General features: G+C 40.9%; 1 protein-coding gene across 7 annotated transcripts in view; it reads right to left on the reverse strand.

Annotated features, from left to right (window-relative positions):
* Positions 1-25,810, reverse strand: part of TNRC18 (trinucleotide repeat containing 18) — a 997,170-nt gene that overhangs the window by 705,743 nt on the left and 265,617 nt on the right. For all 7 annotated transcript variants that reach the window (XM_077275610.1, XM_077275609.1, XM_077275606.1 and 4 more), the window contains one exon: positions 13,200-13,399. In XM_077275610.1, the coding sequence (XP_077131725.1) occupies positions 13,200-13,399 (200 nt within the window). The remainder of the gene's footprint in view (positions 1-13,199; positions 13,400-25,810) is intronic.

A 25,810-nucleotide genomic window follows, 5' to 3' on the forward strand; every position in this document is an offset into this window, starting at 1 on the left:
CGTGCGTGCGCAAATTAAAACTCCACTATTGTCTGCTGCTGCTCACAGTCTCTCCAGCATATGAAAGGAGAAGTTCTACCGTGCTGGTACATCGCATATAAAGCAGTGAGAGGGAAGACTGAAGTCACACAGAGCAAACATGAAAACAGAAACAGGGTGAGAACGTTGAAAAAGCACAGAGAAGGCCCACACTTTCTGCAGCAGCTCTTACACAGTCGTGGCAGAAAGTGTTGGCATCCTTGAAACGGTCCCAAAAAATGAATTATTTCTCCCAGATAATTATTGCTATTACACATTTTGTTATAGGTTTCATTTTCTATTGTGTATTGGAACACAAACACAAAAAAAAACTGAAGAAAAGGCAAATCGGACAGAATGTCACACAAAACCCCCAAAATGGGCCGAAAAAATTATTGGCACAATCAAAATAACATTTGCCTGCTCACACTTTGGAATAAATACCTGCAATCAATCGCTTCCTATAACCATCAACAAGCTTCTTGCTCCTCTCGCCTGGAATTTTTGACCACTCATCTTTTGCAAACTGCTCCAAGTCTCTCATATTTCAAGGGTGCCTTGTGCCAAAATCAATGTTAACCCCTTAAGCCCCGAGGGTGGTTTGCACGTTAATGACCGGGCCAATTTTTACAATTCTGACCACTGTCCCTTTATGATATGAGGTTATAACTCTGGAACGCTTCAACGGATCTTGGCGATTCTGACATTGTTTTCTCGTGAGATATTGTACTTCATGTTAGTGGTAAAATTTATTCGATATAACTTGCGTTTATTTGTGAAAAAAAGGAAATTTGGCGAAAATTTTGAAAATTTCACAATTTTCCAACTTTGAATTTTTATGCCCTTAAATCACAGAGATATGTCACGCAAAATACTTAATAAATAACATTTCCCACATGTCTACTTTACATCAGCACAATTTTGGAACCACAATTTTTTTTTGTTAGGCAGTTATAAGGGTTAAAAGTTGACCAGAAATTTCTCATTTTTGCAACACCATTTTTTTTAGGGACCACATCTCATTTGAAGTCATTTTGAGGGGTCTATATGATAGAAAATACCCAAGTGTGACACCATTCTAAAAACTGTACCCCTCAAGGTGCTCAAAACCACATTCCAGAAGTTTATTAACCCTTCAGGTGTTTCACAGGAATTTTTAGAATGTTTAAATAAAAATGAACATTTAACTTTTTTTCACACAAAATTTATTTCAGCTCCAATTTGTTTTATTTTACCAAGGGTAACAGGAGAAAATGGACCCCAAAAGTTGTTGTACAATTTGTCCTGAGTACGCTGATACCACTGTTTGGGCGCATGGCAAAGCTCGGAAGGAAAGGAGCGCCATTTGATTTTTCGATGCAAAATTGACAGGAATTTAGATGGGACGCCATGTTGCGTTTGGAGAGCCACTGATGTGCCTAAACATTGAAACCCCCCACAAGTGACACCATTTTGGAAAGTAGACCCCCTAAGGAACTTATCTAGATGTGTGGTGAGCACTTTGACCCACCAAGTGCTTCACAGAAGTTTATAATGCAGAGCCGTAAAAATAAAAAATCCTATTTTTTCACAAAAATTATCTTTTCGCCCCCAATTTTTTATTTTCCCAAGGGTAAGAGAAGAAATTGGACCCAAATAATTGTTGTGCAATTTGTCCTGAGTAGGCTGATACCCCATATGTGGGTGTAAACCATTGTTTGGGTGCATGACAGAGCTCGGAAGGGAAGGAGCGCCATTTGACTTTTCAATGCAAAATTAACTGGAATTGAGATGGGACACCATGTTGCGTTTGGAGAGCCCCTGATATGCCTAAACATTGAAACCCCCCACAAGTGACACTATTTTGGAAAGTAGACCCTTTAAGGAACTTATCTAGATGTGTGGTGAGCACTTTGACCCAACAAGTGCTTCACAGAAGTTTATAATGCAGAGCCGTAAAAATACAAAATCCTATTTTTTCACAAAAATGATCTTTTCGCCCCCAATTTTTTATTTTCCCAAGGGTAAGAGAAGAAATTAGACCACAAAAGTTGTTGTGCAATTTGTCCTGAGTACAACGATACTCCATATGTGGGGGTAAACCACTATTTGGGTGCATAGCAGAGCTCGGAAGAGAAGGAGCGCCATTTGACTTTTCAATGCAAAATTGACTGGAATTGAGATGGGACGCCATGTTGCGTTTGGAGTGCCCCTGATGTGCCTAAACATTGAAACCCCCCCACAAGTGACACCATTTTGGAAAGTAGACCCCCTAAGGAACTTATCTAGATGTGTTTTGAGAGCTTTGAACCCCCCAAGTGTTTCACTACAGTTTATAACGCAGAGCCGTGAAAATAAGAATTCTTTTTTTTTTCCACAAAAATAATTTTTTAGCCCCCAGTTTTTTATTTTCCCAAGGGTAACAGGAGAAATTGGACCCCAAAAGTTGTTGTCCAATTTTTCCTGAGTACGCTGATACCCCATATGTGGGGGGGAACCACTGTTTGGGCACATGGCAGAGCTCGGAAGGGAAGGAGCGCCATTTGGAATGCAGACTTAGATGGATTGGTCTGCAGGCGTCACGTTGCATTTGCAGAGCCCCTATGTACCCAAACAGTACAACCCCCCCACAAGTGACCCCATATTGGAAACTAGATCCCCCAAGGAACTTATCTAGATGTGTTGTGAGAACTTTGAACCCCCAAGTGTTTCACTACAGTTTATAACGCAGAGCCGTGAAAATAAAAATTATTTTTTTTTCACAAAAATGATTTTTAGCCCCCAAATTTTTATTTTCCCAAGGATAGCAAGAGAACTTGGACCCCAAAAGTTGTTGTCCAATTTGTCCTGAGTACGCTGATGCCCCATATGTTGGGGTAAACCCCTGTTTGGGCGCACGGGAGAGCTCGGAAGGGAAGGAGTACTGTTTTACTTTTTCAACGCAGAATTGGCTGGAATTGAGATCGGACGCCATGTCGCGTTTGGAGAGCCCCTGATGTGCCTGAACAGTGGAAACTCCCCAATTCTACCTGAAACTCTAATCCAAACACACCCCTAACCCTAATCCCAACTGTAACCCTAACCACACCCCTAATCCTGACACACCCCTAATTCTAATCCCAACCCTAATCCCAACCGTAAATGTAATCCAAACCCTAACCCTAACTTTAGCCCCAACCCTAACTTTAGCCCCAACCCTAACCCTAACTTTAGCCCCAACCCTGTTGTGAAATTGGATTTTGGGCTCCCCCGGTGGCCACTGGTGGAATTGAACTGGTGTGCATCATCCCCTCTGTTCACCTGTTTCCATCAGGATGTGGGAGTCGCTATTTAGCATTGCTCCTCTGTCACTTCCATGCCGGTCAACATTGTAATCAGAAGCCTTTCTGTGCATGTTCCTGCTGCTAGACAACTCCCAGCTAAGTTGGACTTTAGTCCTCGTTTGTTTTTGCATTTTGTTCCAGTTCACAGCTGTAGTTTCGTTTCTGTGTCTGGAAAGCTCTTGTGATCTGAAATTGCCACTCTGATGTTATGAGTTAATACTAGAGTCTTAAAGTAATTTCAGGATGGTATTTTGATAGGGATTTCAGCTGACCATGAAAGTGCCCTTTCTGTCTTCCTGCTATCTAGTAAGCGGACCTCAATTTTGCTAAACCTATTTTCATGCTACGTTTGTCATTTCATCTAAAATCACCGCCAATATATGTGGGGGCCTCTGTCTGCCTTTCGGGGAAATTTCTCTAGAGGTGAGCCAGGACTATATTTTCCTCTGCCAGGATTAGTTAGTCCTCCGGCCGGCGCTGGGCGTCTAGGGATAAAACGCAGGCAACGCTACCCGGCTACTGTTAGTTGTGCGGCAGGTTTAGTTCATGGTCAGTTTAGTTTCCATCCTTCCAAGAGCTAGTTCTTATGTTTGCTGGGCTATGTTCTCTTGCCATTGAGAACCATAACACAACCCTAACCCTAACTTTAGCCCCAACCCTATCCCTAACTTTAGCCCCAACCCTAACTTTAGCTCCAACCCTAGCCCCAACCCTAGCCCTAACCCTAACTCTAGCCCTAACCCTAATGGGAAAATGGAAATAAATACATTTTTTTAATTTTATTACTTTTCCCTAACTAAGGGGGTGATGAAGGAGGGTTTGATTTACTTTTATAGCGTTTTTTATATCGGATTTTTATGATTGGCAGCTGTCACGCACTAAAACACGCTTTTTATAGCAAAAAAGTTTTTGCGTCTCCACATTTTGAGACCTATAATTTTTCCGTATTTTGGTCCACAGAGTCATGTAAGGTCTTGTTTTTTGCGGGATGATTTGACGTTTTTATTGGTAACATTTTCGGACATGTGACAGTTTTTGATCACTTTTTATTCCGATTTTTGTGAGGAAGAATGACCAAAAACCAGCTATTCATGAATTTCTTTTGGGGGAGGAGTTTATACCGTTCCACGTTTGGTAGAATTGATAAAGCAGTTTTATTCGTCGGGTCAGTACGATTACAGCGATCTCTCATTTATATCATTTTTTTATGTTTTGGCGCTTTTATACGATCAAAGCTATTTTATAGAAAAAATAATTATTTTGGCATTGCTTTATTCTGAGGACTAACTTTTTTCTTTTTTTGCTGATGATGCTATATGGCGGCTCGTTTTTTGCGGGACAAGATGACGTTTTCAGCGGTACCATGGTTATTTATATCCGTCTTTTTTATCACGTGTTATTCCACTTTTTGTTCGGCGGTATGATAATAAAGTGTTGTTTTTTGGCTCGTTTTTTTTTTTTCCCCCCTTACGGTGTTCACTGAAGGGGTTAACTAGCGGGACAGTTTTATAGGTTGGGTCGTTACGGACGCGGCGATACTAAATGTGTACTTTTATTGTTTTTTTTGTTTGTTTTTTTTTTTTTTTTAGATAAAGACATGTATTTATGGGAATAATATATATTTTTTTTCTTCTTTATTTAGGATTTTTTTTTTTTTTTATTTACACATGTGCAAATTTTTTTTTAAACTTTTTTACTTTGTACCAGGGGGGGACATCACAGATCGCCGATCTGACAGTTTGCATAGCACTCTATCAGATCGGCGATCTCACTCACATCGCTGCAGACTTACCAGCGCCTGCACGGCACCTGGATGCAGCCCCGCGGCCATTTTGGATCCGGGGACTGCAAGGAGGAGACGCTCGGTACAAGGGGAGTACATCGCCTTGTACCGATCGTCTCAGGGAAGCACGCAGGGAGCCCCCTCCCTGCGCGATGCTTCCCTGTACCGCCGGTACACCGCGATCATGTTTGATCACGGTGTGCCTGGGGTTAAAGTGCCGGGGGCGGTCCGTGACCGCTCCTGGCATATAGTGCCGGATGTCAGCTGCGATAGGCAGCTGACACCCGGCCGCGCTCCCCCCGTGAGCGCGGCCGATCGCTATGACGTACTATCCTGTCGGTGGGAATTAAGGCCCACCCCACCTCGACGGGATAGTACGTCATATGGGATTAAGGGGTTAAGATCTCTCTAAAGGTGTTAACTGGGAATTGGATTTGTACTCATTACTGAACACTTCAGAACTCTCCACCGCTTTGTTCCCATCCATTTCTAAGTGCTTCTTTAAGTATGTTTGGGGTCATTGTCCTGCTGAAAGACCCAGAACCTAGGATGCAAACCCAGCTTTCTGACACTAGGCAATACACTGTGACCCAAAATTCTTTAGCAATGTTCAGATTTCATGACGCCTTGCACACTGTCAATGCACCCAGTGCCAGAGGCAGCAAAACAACCCTAAAACATATTTGAACCTCCACCTTATTTGACTAGGTACTGTTATTTTCTTTGTAGGCCTCATTCCATTTTTGGTAATCAGTAGAATGATGTGCTTTACCAAACATCTCTATCTTGGTCTCATCTGTCCACAGGATAATTTCAAAGGATTTTGGCTTACACATGTATACGTAAGCAAACTTCAGTCTAGCTTTTTTTAGTCAGCAGTGGGGTCCTCCTGGGTCTCCTGCTATAGCGTTTAATTTCATTCAAATGATGAAGGATAGTTATGTGCACACGTTGCAGACTTGACTGTGGAATTAGAGTTGAAACTGATCCTGCAGGACAGCTTGAATTACTTTGTACCTTGATTGGGGCTGCTTATCTAACATCCGGACTACCCTGTGTTGCCACGTTTCATCAATTATTCTGTGCAGTGCACGTTCAGAGATATTTGCTACAGTGCCGTGGGTTGTAAACTTCTTCATTATGTTGCTCATCGTGGATGAAGGAACAACGTGATCTCAAGATGGACTTATAACCTTTAGATTGTTGATATTTTTTCAACAATTTTGATTCTCAAATCCTCAGACAGTTCTCTTCCTTAAGCTTAGTGTTGCACACACAGACACACAATGCAAAAATGGAGTCAACTTCTCTCCCTTATGTTTAGTTTCAGGTGTGATTTTCATATTGCCCACACCTATTACTTGACACAGGTGAGTTTGTAAGAGCATCACATGCTTGAAATAAATTTGTTTACCCACAATTTTGGAAAGGTGCCATCAATTTTGTCCTGCCCATTTTTGCGGTTTTGAGTAAAATAATATCTGTCCAATTTGCCTTTTCTCGCTGTTTTTTTGGGGTTATTTCAATACACAAAAAGGAAATAATCATCAGTATAACAAAACATGTGTGATTGTAATAATTTTTGGGAGAAATAATTCCTTTTCAGGAAACAATTTCAAGGGAGCCAACACTTTTGGCCATGACTGCAAGTGGGTAATTTTTAGGGAAACTCTGCACCACAAAATATAGCACATGCACACGTAACAGTGCTTTTTTATTTTTATTTCAAATAAAGGTGTCTGTCTTGCTTTCAAATAAAGTATTCTATTTTGGCTGTGTATTTTTTACAATCTAACTATGGGGTTAGTAATGGGGGTGTCTTATAGATGTCTCAATTACTAAAACATGGGCATGATATTAGCCAACAATACAAAGGAGACATCAAACCCACAATTATTACCCCATTTGAAACTGCCCAAGGGCAAGTGGGAAGAGCAAGACTAAGCGCAAGGTTTGGCACATCATATTGAGGGGCAGCTGAGAGCTGATATTTTTAGTCTGGGAGGCTGACAATAATTATCGCCCTTTCCTAAGTTATTAATATCAGTAAGGAGTTGGCCAAGTAGTGGACAAAGTCTTTAAAGGGACTCTGTCACCTGAATTTGGAGGGAACAATTTTCAGCCATAGGGGCAGGGTTTTCGGGTGTTTTATTCACCCTTTCCTTGCTTGCTGGCTGCAATATTGGATTGAAGTTCATTCTCTGTCCTCCATAGTACACGCCTGCGTAAGGCAAGATTGCCTTGTGCAGGCGTGTACTACGGAGGACAGAGAATGAACTTCAATCCAATATTGCAGCCAGCATGCAGCCAGCGGGTAAGGAAAGGGTGAATCAAACACCCGAAAATCCCGCCCCTATGGCTGAAAATTGTTCCCTCCAAATTCAGGTGACAGAGTCCCTTTAAATTCTTGCAAAGTTCCTAAACAGGAGCAGGTTAAAGTTATATTCTTCAATCAAGCTACCTTTAGCCTATGTGGAACAATAATTGTCCAGAAAAGAGAAAAGGGAGCGCTACAATAAGTCCTGTGTCAAGCCAAAAAAATTGCATTCTGTGACCAATTATCTGTGGTTGCTTTTCATTCCAGGGTTGCGCTCACTCAAACATTTATTTAAGAACACTGCTATGATTATAGAATGGTATCTAAACATTCTCCCAAAGCAGCTTCCAGTAGCAACAATGCAAGAACTTGGTAGTGACCATGTCACAAGGCAAAAGTGATACCTAAATGGCTCAGTGGATAAAACAAATATTTTGTAAAGATCTCAATCCCATTCAGAATAAGCCATAAATAAAAAATGGTATCTACATAATTTTGATGTATTAAGAGTATAAAAAAGTATCAAATTATTATAATTATACTTCAGTAACCATAGAAACATTTGACAAAAGCTTTAAAAACAGCGAGGAGCAAATCATATGGAAAAAAAAAAAAAACAGTTTGTGTCAGTCTCAAAATTTTGGCCATAACTATACAAACACCAGATTCAGTTTCAGGCTTCATTTACACAAGTGGCCAAAATTGTTGGCACCCCTCTTTTAATGACAGAAAAACCCACAATGGTCAACAGAAATAACTTGCATCTGACAAAAGTAATAATAAATGAAAAAATCTATGTAAATGAAAAAAATGAAAGTTAGACATTGCTTTTCAACCATGCTTCCACAGAATTTTTTTTAAAAATAAAAACCATACAATCTGTTCAATTTCTCCCGAGCACACATATACCCCAATATGTGGTTGAAAACTACTTTTGCAAAGCTCTGAAGAGTGGAAGCGCCATTTTGGGGTTCACATTTTGATGGAATGGTTTGAGGGTTTCATGTCACATTGGCAAAGCCCCTGAAATGCCAGAACAACAGAACCCCCCTACAAGAGATGTAATTTTACACACACCTTTCCATGAATTCAGCCAGGGGTGCAATGAGCATATTGACACCCAGGGCCGCCATCAGGGCATTACTGCCCTTACTGGCGTAAGGGGCCTGATGAGCAGAGGGGGCCCGCGCGTCCTCCAACGCATGATCAGTTCAAATCTGTTGCCGTGCAGGAGATTCCTCCATCACGGCAACAATTAACAGCTGCCAGCCAATCACAGGCCGGCAGCTGACATCAGCGAGCACGTCGCCAACATATGCAGTCACTGTCATATGCTGGAACGACGCTGCACACCTCAGCCGAATCGTAGGTGAGGACATCACAGGAGCTCGGCCAGGTAAGGAAAATTTATTTATTTATTTATTTATTTTAAAGCTGTAGTACGGGTCATATTATACCGGCATGAGGGTGCATTATACTACCATGGGGAGGGGGTAGGGATGGAATGTGGGGGAGGAGATGCCCTGTTACTGTGCAGGGTGACACGGTTGCTTTTTTTCTTCAGGGTCATTCCATATCAAGTGATCCAAATATGAATATTTTTTTTACCTTACGTCTTTAGATTTTTATTTTTTTTTTGTTTTATGAAGTACAACTTTAGTTAATTACAAATTAAAAGTTTAGAATTTTTTTCTTCATCAGTTAATTTTTTACAGATTTTTAAAGTTTTGAAAAAGCATGGATTTTGGCCTGGTATGGCTTTACATTTTTTATCATATCTCGGGCTAGAATTAAGATAAAGAGGTGGGAGAGGCATCATTTTTCTCAGAACTGTAGCGGCTTTCATTTGATATGTCACAAGACTATGTTTCTTTATATTTTGTTTTGGAGAAATCAAATTAAAAATTTTGATGCACAATTCTGAAAAAAACGTATGTTTTAAAATTGTGAAAACATGCATGTGTGTTACTTGTGTCCTTGTTTATATTTGTACAGGGATTCAACTTGGGATATATCACATTTGTATTTTTTATTAAGCCTTGAATCATCTGATTTTATGTTTGTGTGAGTTTCTTCCTTTTTTCTTTTCAAATTACAACTTACTGCATTCAACATTTATATGTAACAATAAAGTAACACAAAAAACAAACACCGAAGAGCCAGAATAAATGCATCTTAATCATCATAACGCAACTTGCTCAGCATTTTCAACCTGAATTCATTGAACAAGCCAAAAGATAAACGGTGATCATATCCTCAAGTGTGGTTTTCTAAATACAGTCTGATCCTAATTATATGTTAAAAACAAGATGAAAAGAACCAATATTTTTACCACCTATTTATACATGGAACAATTTTTTTTTATTATATCACTAAACATGTCACTTATGAAGTGTTTAAGAAGAATAGTCCAGTAGTTAAATCCTTGTACTATAAAATATGAACTAATCAAACAATTAATAGTAGATTTTTATATTGGCCTGTTATCATCAATGTGTCCCTTCTAGTGGGTGAAGTGTCATCTTGCCCATAAGCGCTCACTAGCAATGGCTGTTTCCTTCTGTGTCAGAGTATGTGCGGCTGTCATGGTGCTCGGCTCCACCTGAGTTATATCTGATTTTTGTACACTTTTACAATGTCTGGTTTTCTTGGATACACAAAGGACGGCGTTGGGCAAGAAGGTGCAGAAACGTCACTTCTACGTCTTCATTTTCACAATCTTTGGAAAGTCCAGTAGCCGTCAGCGCCGATCATATTCACAGGTCACATAGCCAGTTGTGTCATCCATTGCCGATCTTGTGCCGCCTTCTAGCACTTCATGGACGTCACTGTCTTTATTTCCACTACATGGGATGACAGTCCGGTATTGCGGAGTCCCTGTGATGGGTTGTGCTTTCTGTAACAGATGTTATAACAAACTCTCCTCCTCTTCGTAGTCCAGGTTTGTACAATACATGAACTGGATGGTAAGAGTATTTTTCTCCCTCCATTTGAGGCGTTTCCTGGGTGTTCAGATTTGGTGTGAATACGGTCTGTGGAGACCCAAGCTGCCGGCCGGTCATCTGCTCTGCAGTCACTGTCTACCCCTGGTCATCCTCATCCCTAACAAAGCTTTCTCCTCTGTCCTCTCCTGCTTCTAATACTCTGTATCATAATAAAAAATACAGGAATATCGAACAATCATGGATTATTTGGTAAATATAGACCCCACACTGTTAGACCACAAGCTGAGCAGATCTGAAATCAAGATTTTTGAACTGACACTGTAATAGTTTTATTTTTTAAAATATGATCCCATCATGATCCCATCTTGTATTTTGGTACAGATGTGAATAGGAGCATAGCAGGCACATGTGCAGTTTTTGACATTTTTAAATTAAACGTTTTTTTTTCGGAAATGCGTTTTAAAATTTTGCGCTTGCGTTCGCATAGGTAAAATATTATCAAAGATACTCTTGTGACATATCTGGTGAAAGCCTGTACAGTTCTGAGTAGAATGGTGTTTATTTTGTTTCTCTATCTCTTTTCTAGCCTGAGTTATGGGGAGAAATGTGAAGGCAGGCAGCAAAGAAATTCGCACTTTTTCCGAACTTTGAAAATCAATAAAAAATAAAAATCTAGAATTTTTTTTTTCTTCACATTTTGCATTCTCTGACACACTATTACCAAATAACAAAATCTCAAAAGAATTAAAAATATAGTGGTAAAAAACCACTTGACATGGAATGACCCTTCATTTGGCGTAGTGTAGAGGTTGGGGAACTGGTGTGCACTGAATGAAGATGAAAAGCGAAGATGAAGGACTTCAACGAGCGAAGTCACTGGTGAGTCAGTGTGTTACCTGAACACTGACACTACATGGAGCTCCTATGTATAATGTCATTGGTGATCACTATATTACCTGTACACTGACACTATATATCAATCTACTGTGTATAATGTCACTGGAGACCACTGTATTACCTGTACACTGCCACTATATGCAGAGGTCCAGTATATAATGTCACCGGTGATCACTGTATTACCTGTACACGGACACTGTATACTATGTACAGATCTCATGTGTATAATGGCACTTATGGTGATATTAGTATTGTGGGTTTTTTTGGTTTTTTTTTTATTAATGATCAGTATTGTAGTATTCGGTCACTATGTTGTGGTAATATGCGATCTGATCATGGTGTGGTGGTATTTGTTCCTTATATGTGCTATTATTTGGTCACTATGTGGTGGTAACATGTGATCTGTTCATGGTGTGGTGGTATTTGTTCCTTATATGTGCTATTATTTGGTCACTATGTGGTGGTAACATGTGATCTGATCATGGTGTGGTGGTATTTGTTCCTTATATGTGCTATTATTTGGTCACTATGTGGTGGTAACATGTGATCTGGTCATGGTGTGGTGGTATTTGTTCCTTATATGTGCTATTTGGTCACTATGTGGTGGTAATATGTGATCTGGTCATGGTGTGGTGTTTTTTGTTACTTGTATGTGGTATCATTTGATCACTATATGGTGTGGTGGTTTTTGTTTCTAGTTTGTGATATTACTGGTTATTTAAAAAATTGAAAAATAAATAAAAATACACCTAAAATTGTATTGGATATTTTAACAAATGTTTAGTAAGTTACAGTAGAGTACAGCTCGACCAAAAGAGTCTACCTTGTCATAGTGGCGTATTAAAAAATCTTTTGGCCAAAACAAAAGCTGCTGGTTATGTATGTGGTGATGGGAACTGTAAATGTGTGATTGGCGAGGATGTGACGCAGAAGTGGAGTTTTTCCAAGAGAGGTGGTGGGACTGTGGACGGTTCGAGGGGTGGAGGCGAGGCTGGAGCCTGGGTGGACTCTCAAGGGACCCAAAAAAAATTGTCAGTATGGGGCCCCGAAATTCCTATTGGCAGCCCTGTTGACACCCCAAGTGCCTCACAGAAATTTATACTATTGGCCAGTGAAGAAAGAATAATTATATTTTTACCAATAAAATGTAGCTTTAGAACCAAATTTTTAATTGTTATAAGGGCTAATAGCAAAACATGGGCTGAGTGTGCCAATACTCCACATGTAATCGGGAACTACTTTTGAAGCACAGTGCAAAGCTCAAAAGGGAAGGAGCGCCATATTTTAGTGCTAATGTTGGCAGTTGCCATGATCTTCCTATGACAGTTTGCGGACTCCATATACAGAGCCTTTAAGTGCTAGAAGAGCAGTATATACCCCTCAAGTGACTAGAATTTGGAAATTATTCCCCTTTGGGAATGTATCTACAAGACTAGAGGTGATTTTGACTGAGTGTTTTCCAGAAACAAGCAGCAGTGGATGTTGCTCAGTGAAGACTGCAAATCTGCTATTATGAAACTCCCAGGGATCCATTAACTATAATAATGCAGCAGTTAGTTTTCTTGAACTCTGGCCTCTGTTCAGTGGCCTCCTTTTCAGAAGTGCAAAAAACGGTGTCAGATCATGCTTTTATGCACAACTAAAATAACGGACACCACCAGATTACAGGCCAGACAGAGTCTAAAGTGTCTTTATATAGCATATCTTCAGCCAGGGGTTCCGTCTGAAACAAGTATTTCAGAGATTTACATGGAAACCCTAGTGTTTACACGTAGTGACCGTTTAAAGTCACGACGACAGCACGTCATGGAATGTGCTATATGCGTCATTGTTCATTAAAATGTTAATGTGGTCTGTGGTCAAAAATCAGCTAAGAGGAGCTCAGAAAAATAGATTAAAAAAATAACATTTTGGTGACAGATGCTTTTTAAACTTACCATATGGGTGATCAGCATGCCACATACAAGGCATAATTCCACTGGATAACCAGGGATTAGCAGACAAATGTGAGGTGGAATCGGGCACCCAAGGTCCGGACAATACTGCCCCTCCTGTTACCATAAGATTAGGGCTCAATCCAACAGTAGCACATCCGGCTGGATGCATCTGAGAAATATCAGTGAGATCTTTGTTTTCCCTGTAATTTAGCAAACATGAAAACCATTAGCTATTCATACAGTTGTGAAAATATACAACACATGTATGTGCACTTCCAGGGAACAAATACAAAAATGCTGCTAGATTTACTACTGCATGAAATGTAATAATAATTGAGACGCTTGGAAGACTGAACATTTGTTAATTTCAGTGCTCATAAATGTACAAAATGCAATAAACGTACTGAAACATTTAAAATAATAGATTTTCATCTCCAAATGTTAGGAATAGTGATAAGCGAATATACTCGTTACTCGAGATTTCCGGAGCACGCTCGGGTGAACTCCGAGTATTTTTAGTGCTCGGAGATTTAGTTTTAATCACCGCAGCTGAATGATTTACATCTGTTAGCCAGTATAAGTACATGTGGGGGTTGCCTGGTTGCTAGGGAATCCCCACATGTAATAAAGCTGGCTAACAGATGCAAATCATTCAGCTGCGGTGAGAAAACTAAATCTCCGAGAACTAAAAAATACATGTAGGACACCCGAGCGTGCTCGGAAAATCTCGAGTAACAAGTATATTCGCTCATCACTAGTTAGGAATTATATTTAGACCTCAAATTATTTATTTGAAAGCGAATTTTATACTTAAATAATTTGTCCGCTACTTGGACAACTTATTCTCGTACCACTCACTTTGCCCCCATAAAATAATAAAGCTTATACTCACCTCCCTTGCTGGTGACATTCCCGCGGTGTCGGCACTCCATCCCACCAGGGCTCCCCTGATGTTGTAGGACATGTGAACCAATCAGCGCCTGCATCACTGTCCCCACCCTCTGTCGAATTGAGCAGAAAGAGTAAGTGAAGGATCAGCTACAGTCCGAACTTCCTCTTCATGTTCAATTTGTCCTAAGGCGGGGACAGTGAGGCAAGCACTGATTAGGACCCGGCGTCAAGTGTTACAACAACCGCACGAGCCCCAGGACAGCTAAGGCTACTTTCACACTAGTGTCGTGCACTGCACGTCGCTATGCGACGTTGCAGCGCACCGACGCTAGCTGTGAATGCGCCGCACAACGGGGGCAGTGGATGCAGTTTTTCAACGCATACGCTGCCCCATTGTGAGGTGCGGGGAGGCATGCGCGGTCGGAAATGCTGCAGACGACGAACCAAAAAACGTTACAAGCAACGTTTTTTGGTGGCGACGGTCCGACGCAACACGACGCACGACGGTTGCGACGTGTGGCAATGCGTCGCACTGCGTCGCTAATAAAAGTCTATGGAGAAAAACCGCATCCTGCAAGCACTTTTGCAGGATGCGTTTTTTCTGCAAAACGACGCATAGCGACGTGCAGTGCACGACGATAGTGTGAAAGTAGCCTAATGCAGACAAAGGGAACAGTGCAGGAGATGAGTATAGGCTTTATTATTTTATGGTGGCTTAACATTTGTATCAAGAAGGGGTTGTCCTAGTAGTGGCCAATCCCTTCAAAGAAGCACTCCTATCAAAATTTGTACCCTCTAAATACACTGCCCAAAAAAAATAAAGGGAACACTTAAACAACAGAATATAACTCCAAGTAAATCAAACTTCTGTGAAATCAAACTGTCCACTTAGGAAGCAACATTGTTTGATAAACAATTTCACATGCTGTTGTGCAAATGGAATAAACAACAGATGGAAATTATTGTCAATTATCAAGACACTCAGTAAAGGAGTGGTTCTGCGGGTGGGGACCACAGACACATCTGAGTACCAATGCTTTCTGGCTGATGTTTTGGTCACTGTTGAATGTTGGTTGTGCTTTCACACTCGTGGTAGCATGAGACGGACTCTACAATCCACACAAGTGGCTCAGGTAGTGTAGCTGATCCAGGATGGCACATCAATGCGAGCTGTGGCAAGAAGGTTTGCTGTGTCTGTCAGAGTAGTGTCCAGAGGCTGGAAGTGCTACCAGGAGACAGGCCAGTACACCAAGAGATGTGGAGGGGGCCATAGGAGGGCAACAACCCAGCAGCAGGACCACTACCTCAGCCTTTGTGCAAGGAAGAACAGGAGAACTGCCAGAGCCCTGCAAAATGACCTCCAGCAGGCCACAAATGTTCATGTGTCTGCACAAACGGTTAGAAACCGGTTCCATGAGGATGGTCTGAGTGCCTGACGTCCACAGATGGGGGTTGTGCTCACAGCCCAACACCGTGCAGGACTCATGGCATTTGCCACAGAACACCAGGATTGGCAAATTCGCCACTGGCACCCTGTGCTCTTCACAGATGAAAGCAGGTTCACACTGAGCACATGTGACTGACGTGACAGAGTCTGGAGATGCTGTGGAGAGAGATCTGCTGCCTGCAACATCCTTCAGCATGACCGTTTTGGCAGTGGGTCAGTAATGGTGTGGGGTGGCATTTCTTTGGAGGGCCGCACAGCCCTCCATGTGCTCGCCAGAGGTAGCCTGACTGCCATTAGGTACCGAGATGAGATCCTCAGACCCCTTGTGAGACCATATGCTGGTACAGTTAGCACTGGGTTCCTCCTAATGCAGGACAATGCCAGACCTCATGTGGCTGGAGTGTGTCAGCAGTTCCTGCAAGATGAAGGCATTGAAGCTATGGAGTGGTCCGCCCGTTCCCCAGACCTGAATCCGATTGAACACATCTGGGACATCATGTCTCGCACCATCCTCCAACGTCATGTTGCACCACAGACTGTCCAGGAGTTGGCGGATGCTTTAGTCCAGGTCTGGGAGGAGATCCCTCGGGAGACCATCTTGCTGCCTCATCAGGAGCATGCGGAGGCATTGTAGGGAGGTCATACAGGTACTTGGTGGCCACACACACTACTGGGCATCATTTCCTTGTCTTGAGGCATTTCCACTGAAGTTGGATCAGCCTGTAAATTGATTTTCCACTTTCATTTTGAGTATCATTGTAAGTCCAGACCTCCATGGGATATTAATTTTGATTTACATTGATCATTTTTATGTTTAATTCTTCTCAACACATTCCACAAAGTAAAGAATAAAGATTTGCAACTGGAATATTTAATTCAGTGATATGTAGGATGTGGGATTTTAGTGTTCCATTGATTTTTTTTGAGCAGTGTATATTGTAATCATATTATATAGCACTATGCACCTACAATTGCTCATATTGCCCTTCTACCCAGCTAATTCTTCTGTTTTCCATTAAGTCTATGACATCACGTGATTAAAAACTGACTGGCTGAATCCTTCTTAGCTTTATGTAGCAACGGGAGGTCAATTTTCCCTGTATGAGTTATAAATCACTGTAAAAGTCCCTGGCAGGGGGAGGAGGGAGCAGCTGGGTTAAGAGTTGAAGAGGGGAATGATAAATGCAGGGAAGATACTTCCTGTTTATACAGAGAAGAGAGAATAAGGTGGCAGAGGGGTAAAATAAGCAATTGTAAGTACACAGTGCTATATAATATGACTATATATTAAGAAAACAAAAACTTTTGTGGGAGTGCTTTTTTAAACAAAACTTTACATAAGGTTTACTAAGCCAAATACCCTTAATTTTAAAAGTACCTTTCATGATTACACACTATACTGCATACAAGAACATATAGTGGAAAACATGCACCCAATAACCAAAATATATCGTTATAAGTATAATTTTTATTAAATCAAGATGTATTAAAAATGGAACACAAAAAAGTATTAAAATGGATAATGACCTAAAATGGTCAGAAAAGGCACTGCAGCTACAGATTGGTAACAGCAAAGATAAATATAATACACAAATGGTGAAAAAAGGCACGGATATTATACAGGGTGCGATCAGGTGTTCATAATAAGTGAACTTGTAAGTAATACTAAATAATCTGGAAGGGAACCAACACACCAAAAAGTGCTGAAAAGTTGTAAGGAAAAGCATTAGATAATAATTGCATAGACCATAGTTAGAAGAAGGCACTGTAGCCAAAAATGTGTGTTGGGTTGGTGGCATCGCAGCTCTCAGGTAACCATGTTCTATACAAAAACTATCTAAGGCTACGTTCACATTCGCGGCTAGCGCCGCAGCGTCGGGCACCGCAGCGGCGCCGCATGCATCATGCGCCCCTATATTTAACATGGGGGCGCATGGACATGCGGTGCACTTGCTTTTTGCGCCGCATGCGTCCCTGCGGCGCCCGCGTCGGGGCGCAGAGGACGCAGCAAGTTGCATTTTTGCTGCGTCCAAAATCAATGGAAAAAAGGACGCATGCGGCGCAAAAAGCAGCGTTGTGCATGTGTTCACATTTGCGCTGTGCGTTGCGGCGGCGACGCTGCGGCGCACACCGCAAATGTGAACGTAGCCTTATACTCTTCCTTACAACTTTTCTGCACTTTTTGGTATGTTGGTTCCTTTCTGGATTATTTAGTACTACTTAACAGTTCACTTAGAAGGAATAGCTCTAATAGTGTGATTAACCCCTTTATCCCCAAAGGTGGTTTGCTCGTTAATGGCCAGGCCAATTTTTACAATTCTGACCACTGTCACTTTATCTTAAAATATAATTACCTTGTAATGTCTTCACATCCTGTTCCATCCAGATGTGTCCGGATCCCAGAATTCCAAGAGGTGGAAGTTCACCGAGAGCCATATTGGGACATTTAAGTGATGAGTGTCTCAATATGGAAACTGCTAGTGGTACCAGCCTCTTGCGCGGTACCACCAGCAGAACACCGTCGCACCACACACACACACTGTATACGCCGTATGCACCACACACACACACACTGTATACGCCGTACGCACCACACAGACTGTATACGCCATACGCAGCCTCTTGCGCGGTACTACTAATGGAAAACAATCGTGAACACGCTGCCGGGATCAGGCAAATGATTCACTGACCGCCACCATCTTTGTACAGGAGAGCATGCACAGAAGTCAGCACATGGGGAAAGAGTGGTTAGGTGGATGAGCACATGGGGGAGAGATTCTCAATGCTGCAAAACCTGCCCCCATTGTGACATTAGCGCCCTCCCGATGCGATAGCATCGGGCCTCCATCTAGTGAGGTAATAATTCTGTAACACTTCAACGGATCCTGGCGATTCAGAGAAAGTTTTTTCGTGACATATTGTACTTCATGATAGTGGTAAAGTTTCTTTGATATGACTTGCGTTTATTTGTGGAAAAAAAAGGAAATTTGGCGAAAATTTTGCAATTTTACAACTTTGAATTTTCATGCTCTTAAATGATATGTCACACAAAATAGTTAAGTCACATTTCCCACATGTCTAATTTACATCAGCACAATTTTGGAACAAAAACTTTTTTTTGTTCGGACGTTATACGGGTTAAAAGTTGACCGGCGATTTCTCACTTTAACAACAAAATTTACAAAACTATTTTTTTTAGGGACCACATACATCACATTTGAAGTCACTTTGAGGGGTCTATATGATAGAAGATATCAAAAAGTGACACCATTCTAAAAACTGCATCCCTCAAGGTGCTCAAAACCACATTCAAGAAGTTTATTAACCATTCAGGTGCTTCACAGGAATTTTTGGAATGTGGAAAAATAAATGAACATTTATCTTTTTTCACAAAAAAATACTTCAGATCCAATTTTTATTTTGACAAGGGTAAGGCTGGGTTCACATTGCGCTAGGGCAGTCCGTCTAACGGACACGTTTTTAAGTAGTATAAACGCAATGTAATGGACGTTGTAAGGCACCCATAGACTTTTATTTGTATGACGCATCGTAACGCATGTCAAAATTGGCATGCGTTTGCAACATACCGTTTTTTATGACGTACCTTCGAACGCGGCCTGCTGCGTTTTTAGGTCCGGTCAAGCTAACGCAAGATTAACAGAAGCGCTAATTCTGCCATTCAAGTCTATTGCTAACGCAGCCAGACGCAAATCAAGCAAAATGTCCAAATTAAACAATACGTTGGATTGCGTTAATGAGGGTGGTGGGTGGTCCATTAGGGTCCATGTGGTCATGTGACAGGAAATATGATTGCAGCCATTTTGGAGCATATACTCTGCCAGCACATATTGTGAAAACGCCAGCAGCACAGTGTGTGTGTGTCTTGCAAGCGATCAGAAGCAATGTAAGTACAGTTCTATGTATATATTTTTCTGTGTACATCATTTGAGTGTGTAGTGCCCGTCGGATGTATGTCTAAAAGTATTGTTTTGTTTGTACACAGATGTCGGATAGTGAGGGATCAAGCAGCAGCAGCGTGTCTGCAGTGTTTTCCTCACAATGGGTATGCTATCGATTTAAAAAGCCACAATAATGTTGTGTGTCACTCCAGTGTATTGAGGTAATAATGTGTAATCATGTTCTTATTGCAAATAGGAATCTTCTGATCTCGAACCTGCCAGGCCAGCCCCCCAAAAATTGGCAAAAGTGACAAAGAAGGTACATGCCACACATTTTGTGTATTTAATTAACACATAAATTACTTGATACAAGAATTGTAAATTTTTTTTTTTTTTTTTACTACACCATAGGTTGTTGAAAAGGGAAAAAAAAAAAGAAACAGCCTCGCCGTCTGTCTTCACCTCACCTACAAGTGGTAAATATCACTCAAAATGTTCCTTTTTTACCAAAATAAATACTAATTAGTGGTTTATTTTTTTTTTATTTTTTTTTTTAAATTAAAAAATCAAACATATAAAAGAAACATAACACAAGAAACGTATATATAAAACTATGTTTAAAACCCTGTTTAAAAAACTACATACATATCATAACATAAACCAAACACTACAAGGACAACCAACAAAAACGATTAAACATTGCAATACAATTTATAAAAATTTATAAAAATTTCAAAGCGTTTTAAAAAAGCAAAAAAATTTGGATAAAATGTCCTTAATAATAAAATGTAGTTTTGGCGATGAGATAAAGTTATGCAACCAAAAATTAAATTCTACATTTTAATATAACGTTTTGTGTTTACATAGTCCAAGCAGCCCGCAAAAAAAAGAAAGCATATTGCGGTTGACGAAGAGCCCTTGGACATAGAGAACGAGACACTTATAACTCTAGTGGAAGCAAATCCGTCCATATGGGATCAAAGTGACAGCTCCCACCACGATATTATTAAAAACCGGAAGTTGTGGGAGAAAATAATATGCCAGTTGGACCCAGGATATTTGGATAAGCCCGCATTGTCGAAGAAAAAAATTGGTAAATATTGCTGAACTTAACTTACAAAATGTAAAGATTGCAAGCTGTCAAATAATTATTTTGTTTTTTATCCTTAAAAGCCAATGCGGTCCATACCCAGTGGAGATCCATTAGAGATCGATTTGTACGGGACTTCCGCAGCAGCCAAAACACCCCCAGTGGATCTGGTGGCAAACGTGTCACCCCTTATGTTCATTATGAGCAATTGTTGTTTATACAGAAAACGTCCCAGCGCTCGTAAGTAAAAAGCTTCGGTGTGAGAGACGAACAAGTATTTAATTAAAATCTGTTAAATAAATATTTTTTTTTGTTTATAGAACGATATGCAGTACCGATGCGCCTCGCGAGGCAGAGGAACCGGAGCCATCTCTACAGGAAACAAGCCAGCAGACGGGCGCTGAAGATGTGTCTGGCCTGAGCGAGCCACAATCAATGGAGAGTAGTACTGTGGCTTCTGTTGTCAGTGCCCGTTTGCAAGCACACCGCGGACGCAAGCGAGCATCTGCCAAAGATGAAGTTGATGCCATAATTGTAGATGGACTCCAACGGTTAGAGGATCTGTGTCACAGTGAACACAGAGATCTAAGGCAGGAAAATACGGAATTGCAATCCCGTGAATCTGTATCTGCAGCCAATGAGTGGAAGCTCCTGCTTTTGTCATATGTGCCTGTAGTTCAAAATATACCGGCACACAGAAATATAATGTTTAGGCAAAGACTTAATGACCTAGTCGAGGAATTTTTGGGCCTCCAGGAACCCACTTCCTCGAGACCAAGAACCATGGACATGCCGTCATACAAACCACAAAACAGAGGGCAGGGTGAACCGAGTATGGAAATGCAAAGGCAATGTAGCAGTCCAGCGTACAGTTGGGCAGACAATACGCCTGCGCAATTTCACAGTCTGTAACTACTGTTTAAACAATCACCAAACTTTGGCAATTCCTGCGTTTAAATTGTTTGTGTAAAAATTTTTTTGTACCCAAGTTAATCGTTTATGTTTTTGTTCATCCCTATGGGATGTCATATGTAAAAACGTCTAGCAACAATCAGGTTGGACTAACAATGTCTTCAAACTATTTTTAGTAAAGTTTAACTGCTATTATAACATTTCATAATCTTGTATGGATTGAACTTTTTACAATTGATTAAGGTAATATAAACAAATTTAAAAAAAAAAAAAAAAAAAAAAAAAAAAAAAAGGAATTTCCCCACCCATTGCACCAATATCAACAGGCTTCAACATTTTCACACGTGTATGTCTTGCCATGGAACAAGACCTTCATGTATGAAGTAATTTGCAAATTGATCACGAATCCTCATTATTTCAACTGTAGACCGAACAGTTGTCGAATCTATGCTCATGAGGTTCGACTCACAGTCATCGGGGTCAACCACCTGGGGTTCATGCCTGGAAGCAAAATTGTGCAGACAGATGCATGCCTTCACTACACGGTCCGCATTTTCAGGTTGCAGTTGCATGCAAGTTAGTAAGATACGCCATTTTAAGGTCAAAATACCAAAGGCACATTCCACATAATGTCTTGCCCGGCTCAATCGATAATTAAACATGCGTCTTGTGTAGTTTAGACTACGGCTTCAGTACAGCTTTAGGAGATTGAGTCTGAGTTGGAACGCCTCATCCCCAACTAAAACATAGGGCAAACTTGGGCCTTCGGTCCCCGGAAGAGGTCGTGCTGAAGGTATGTTGAAGTTGTTGCTGTACAAACATTTCCCCATGTTGGACTCTTAAGACTCTGGAATCGTTCGTCCGTCCATATGCACCAATATCCACAGCAACAAAACGGTATCTAGCATCCGCAATAGCCATCAATACAATGGAAAAGTATTTTTTATAGTTATAGTATAGGGATCCAATATGCACTGGTTTCTGATCCCGAATGTGCTTGCCATCCACGGCACCAATACAATTGGGGAAATTAGCCACATCCTCAAAATGTTTGGAAATTGATAGCCACATTTCTGTTGTCGGGGTTGGTAGCACAAGTGGTTGTAAGTTGTTCCAAATGGCATCACAAGTTTCACAAACTAGTTGGCAAACGGTTGATTTCCCCAGTCGAAATTGAAAATGCAGTGACGCAAAAGATTCTTCGGTGGCCAGATATCTGTCGGCAATCAAAAAAAAAATAAAAAATTAGCACTATGGACATATTGATAAGATTTTAAATGACAACTAAAATAAAGGCAAGTTAAAAAGGAATCGGACAATTGCCAAAGTGTACATAATTATATGAGACATGCTCCACGATAAATTACATCCTGTGTTTTTCAACAGAACAATGTTAAAAAAGGATAATTACCTCAGAGTCACCACTAAACGTTGCTCCGCACAAATACTATCACGGAAAGTGCTGCGCTGATGATGTATCTCATCCTTCACATGCGAGAGCAGAACATCAAAGGTCTCAATGGACATGCGAAGATAACGTTGAAATTTAAAGGGATGATCCCGAAGCTGAACATACAGGGTGTGAAAGGCACCATATGTATTCCGTAAAAAATTCACTTCATGGATCCAATATCTCCTTTGGGAAATACGCCTTCTCCGCCAAAGTCGCAACTGCATCAAGCAAAATCTAACAAGCTCAGACACAAACATCTTGCTAGCAGACGTTCACTTGCAAATGCTTGCAAAATGGAGAATGTTTTCCATACGCACCCAACGCTGACAAAAGAGCAAAAAAAAAAAAAAGAGAACCACTTTATTGACAGTGCCTGAACGCAGACAAACAGATGCTTCACGAACGGACATCAAAATGACAAACGCAGTCACGTGCGTTAACTTGAAGCCAAATTTTCACTAAATTTGGCTCATTACTGGACATGCGTTTAACGTATCCGTTAAACGGATTGTACTAAACGCAATGGGAACCTAGCCTAACAGGAAAAAATGGACCCCAAAATTTGTTGTGTAATTTCTCCTGAGCATGCCGATATGAGGGAGAAAACCACTGTTTGGGCACATGGCAAAGCTCAGAAGGGAAGGAGCGTCATTTGACTTTTTGAATGCAAAATTTGCTGGAACAATTGGCAGATGCCATGGCGCGTTTGGAGAGAATTTGGTGTGCCTAAACAGTAAATCCCCCACAAGTGACACCATATTAGAAACTAGACCCTTCAGGGAATTGATCTAGATGTGTGGTTAGCAGATTGAATCCTCAGGTGCCTCACAGAAGTTCATAACATTGAGCCGTAAAAAAAAAAAAAATTCCCCACAAATGTTTTTAGCACAAAATTTGCATTTTCATAAGGGTAACAGTAGAAATTGCACCATACAATTTATAGTGCAATTTCTCCTGAGTACGCCGATACCCCATATTAGGGAGAAAAGCACTGTTCAGAAGGAAAGGAGCGCCATTTGACTTTTTGAATGTAAAATTTCCTGGAATCATTATCGGACATGTCCCAATTTGAGAGCCCCTCTTGTGCCTAATCAGTGGAAAGTGTCCACATTTTGGAAAGTACACCCATCAAGGAATGTAATTAGATGCGTGGTGAGCACCTTGAATCCCCAGGTGCCTCACAGAAGTTTATAACGTTGAGCCGTGAAAATGAAAGGAAAAAAAAAAAATCATATTTTCCTCACAAAAATTTTGTTTTAGCCCCAAATTTAGCATTTTCATAAGGGCGAAAAAACAAAAATTCCCATAGCAGGTATAATACTCTTGGGAATATCAAGAGATCGCAATGTGATTTAAGATAAAAGGGTATACTTTATTAAAAATATCAATTTAATATAAACATTTAAAAAGGAAAATACCATCCAAGCACACATACCGCTCATTAAAGTAATGAATATGTGTGTATGTTCATTACTTTAATGAGCGGTACCACGTGACCGCTGAACATGGGAAGATGCTGCCGGCTCCCGGAGACCATCTGACAGTGAGACACTGCCAGGGACCGCGCCGGGAGCAGGTGAGTATATCGGGGGAGGTGAGCATTGCGCGATAGTCACCTTCCTCGTTCCATCGCCGCTCTGTCTTCCGTCCTCTGGCTGTGACTGTTCAGGTCAGAGGGCGCGATAACGCGATCAGTGTGCGAACGAGGAAGGTGACTATAGCAAGTGCCGGGGGCCTGAGCTTATAGAGGCGAGTATGTGATTTTTTTTAATTTTAGTCACGGCAACAGCATATGGGGCAAATGTGTGGAGCATTGTATGGTGCCACAATATATGGAGCATTGTATGGGGCCACAATATATGGATCATCGTATGGGGCCACAATATATGGAGCATTGTATGGTGCCACAATATATGGAGCACTGTATGGGGCCACAATATATGGAGCATTGTATGGTGTCACAATATATGGAGCATTGTATGGGGCCACAATATATGGAGCATTGTATGGGGCCACAATGTATGGAGGTCATATGGGGCCACAATATATGGAGCATCGTATGGGGCCATAATGTATGGAGCATCATATGGGGCCACAATGTATGGAGAATCTTATAGGGCCACAATGTATGGAGCATCTTATGGGGCATAATGTGTGGAGTATCTCTTGGGGTATAATGTGTGGAGCATCTTATGGGGCATAATGTGTGGAGTATCTCTTGGGGTATAATGTGTGGAGCATCTTATGGAACCATCAACCTTTATGCAGCATTATATGGGGCATATTTTAATATGGAGCATTATATGGGGCGTATTTTGTATGGAGCATCTTATGGGGCCCATCATGAACTGTATGGAGCATTATATGGGGCTCCTGATTCAATATGGATATTCAAAAACACTTAACCTACTGATGTCTCAATTAATTTAACTTTTATTGGTATCTATTTTTATTTTTGACGTTAACCGGTAGCTGCTGCATTTCCCACCCTAGGCTTATACTCGAGTCAATAAGTTTTCACAGTTTTTTTGTGGCAAAATTAGGGGGGTCGGCTTATACTCGAGTATATACGGGATATAGATATATATAGATATATAGATATATATATATATATATATATACACACACACACACACACACCGTTATTGCATTACTATGTCCATGATGCTACATGAAAAACCAAAGAAAGATGTTTATATACAGTAATTAATCATCAGAGATCAAAGTGGCAAAGACTGATAAACTATCAATAATATGTGCAATCATGCGATATCCCCTTAAGTGGTATACCGGTAAGAAAAGGGAAAAAGACAGTACCAATGTCAAAGGAGTCCCAGGTGAGTATACTAATGATGCACTAGTGGCTAGACAAGGACAGTAAGAAACTTCCGAGACAAATGTCAAACAGTAATATTACAG

This window comes from Ranitomeya variabilis, chromosome 7 (genome assembly GCF_051348905.1).
Source record: "Ranitomeya variabilis isolate aRanVar5 chromosome 7, aRanVar5.hap1, whole genome shotgun sequence".
In the NCBI taxonomy this organism is placed as follows: domain Eukaryota; kingdom Metazoa; phylum Chordata; class Amphibia; order Anura; family Dendrobatidae; genus Ranitomeya; species Ranitomeya variabilis.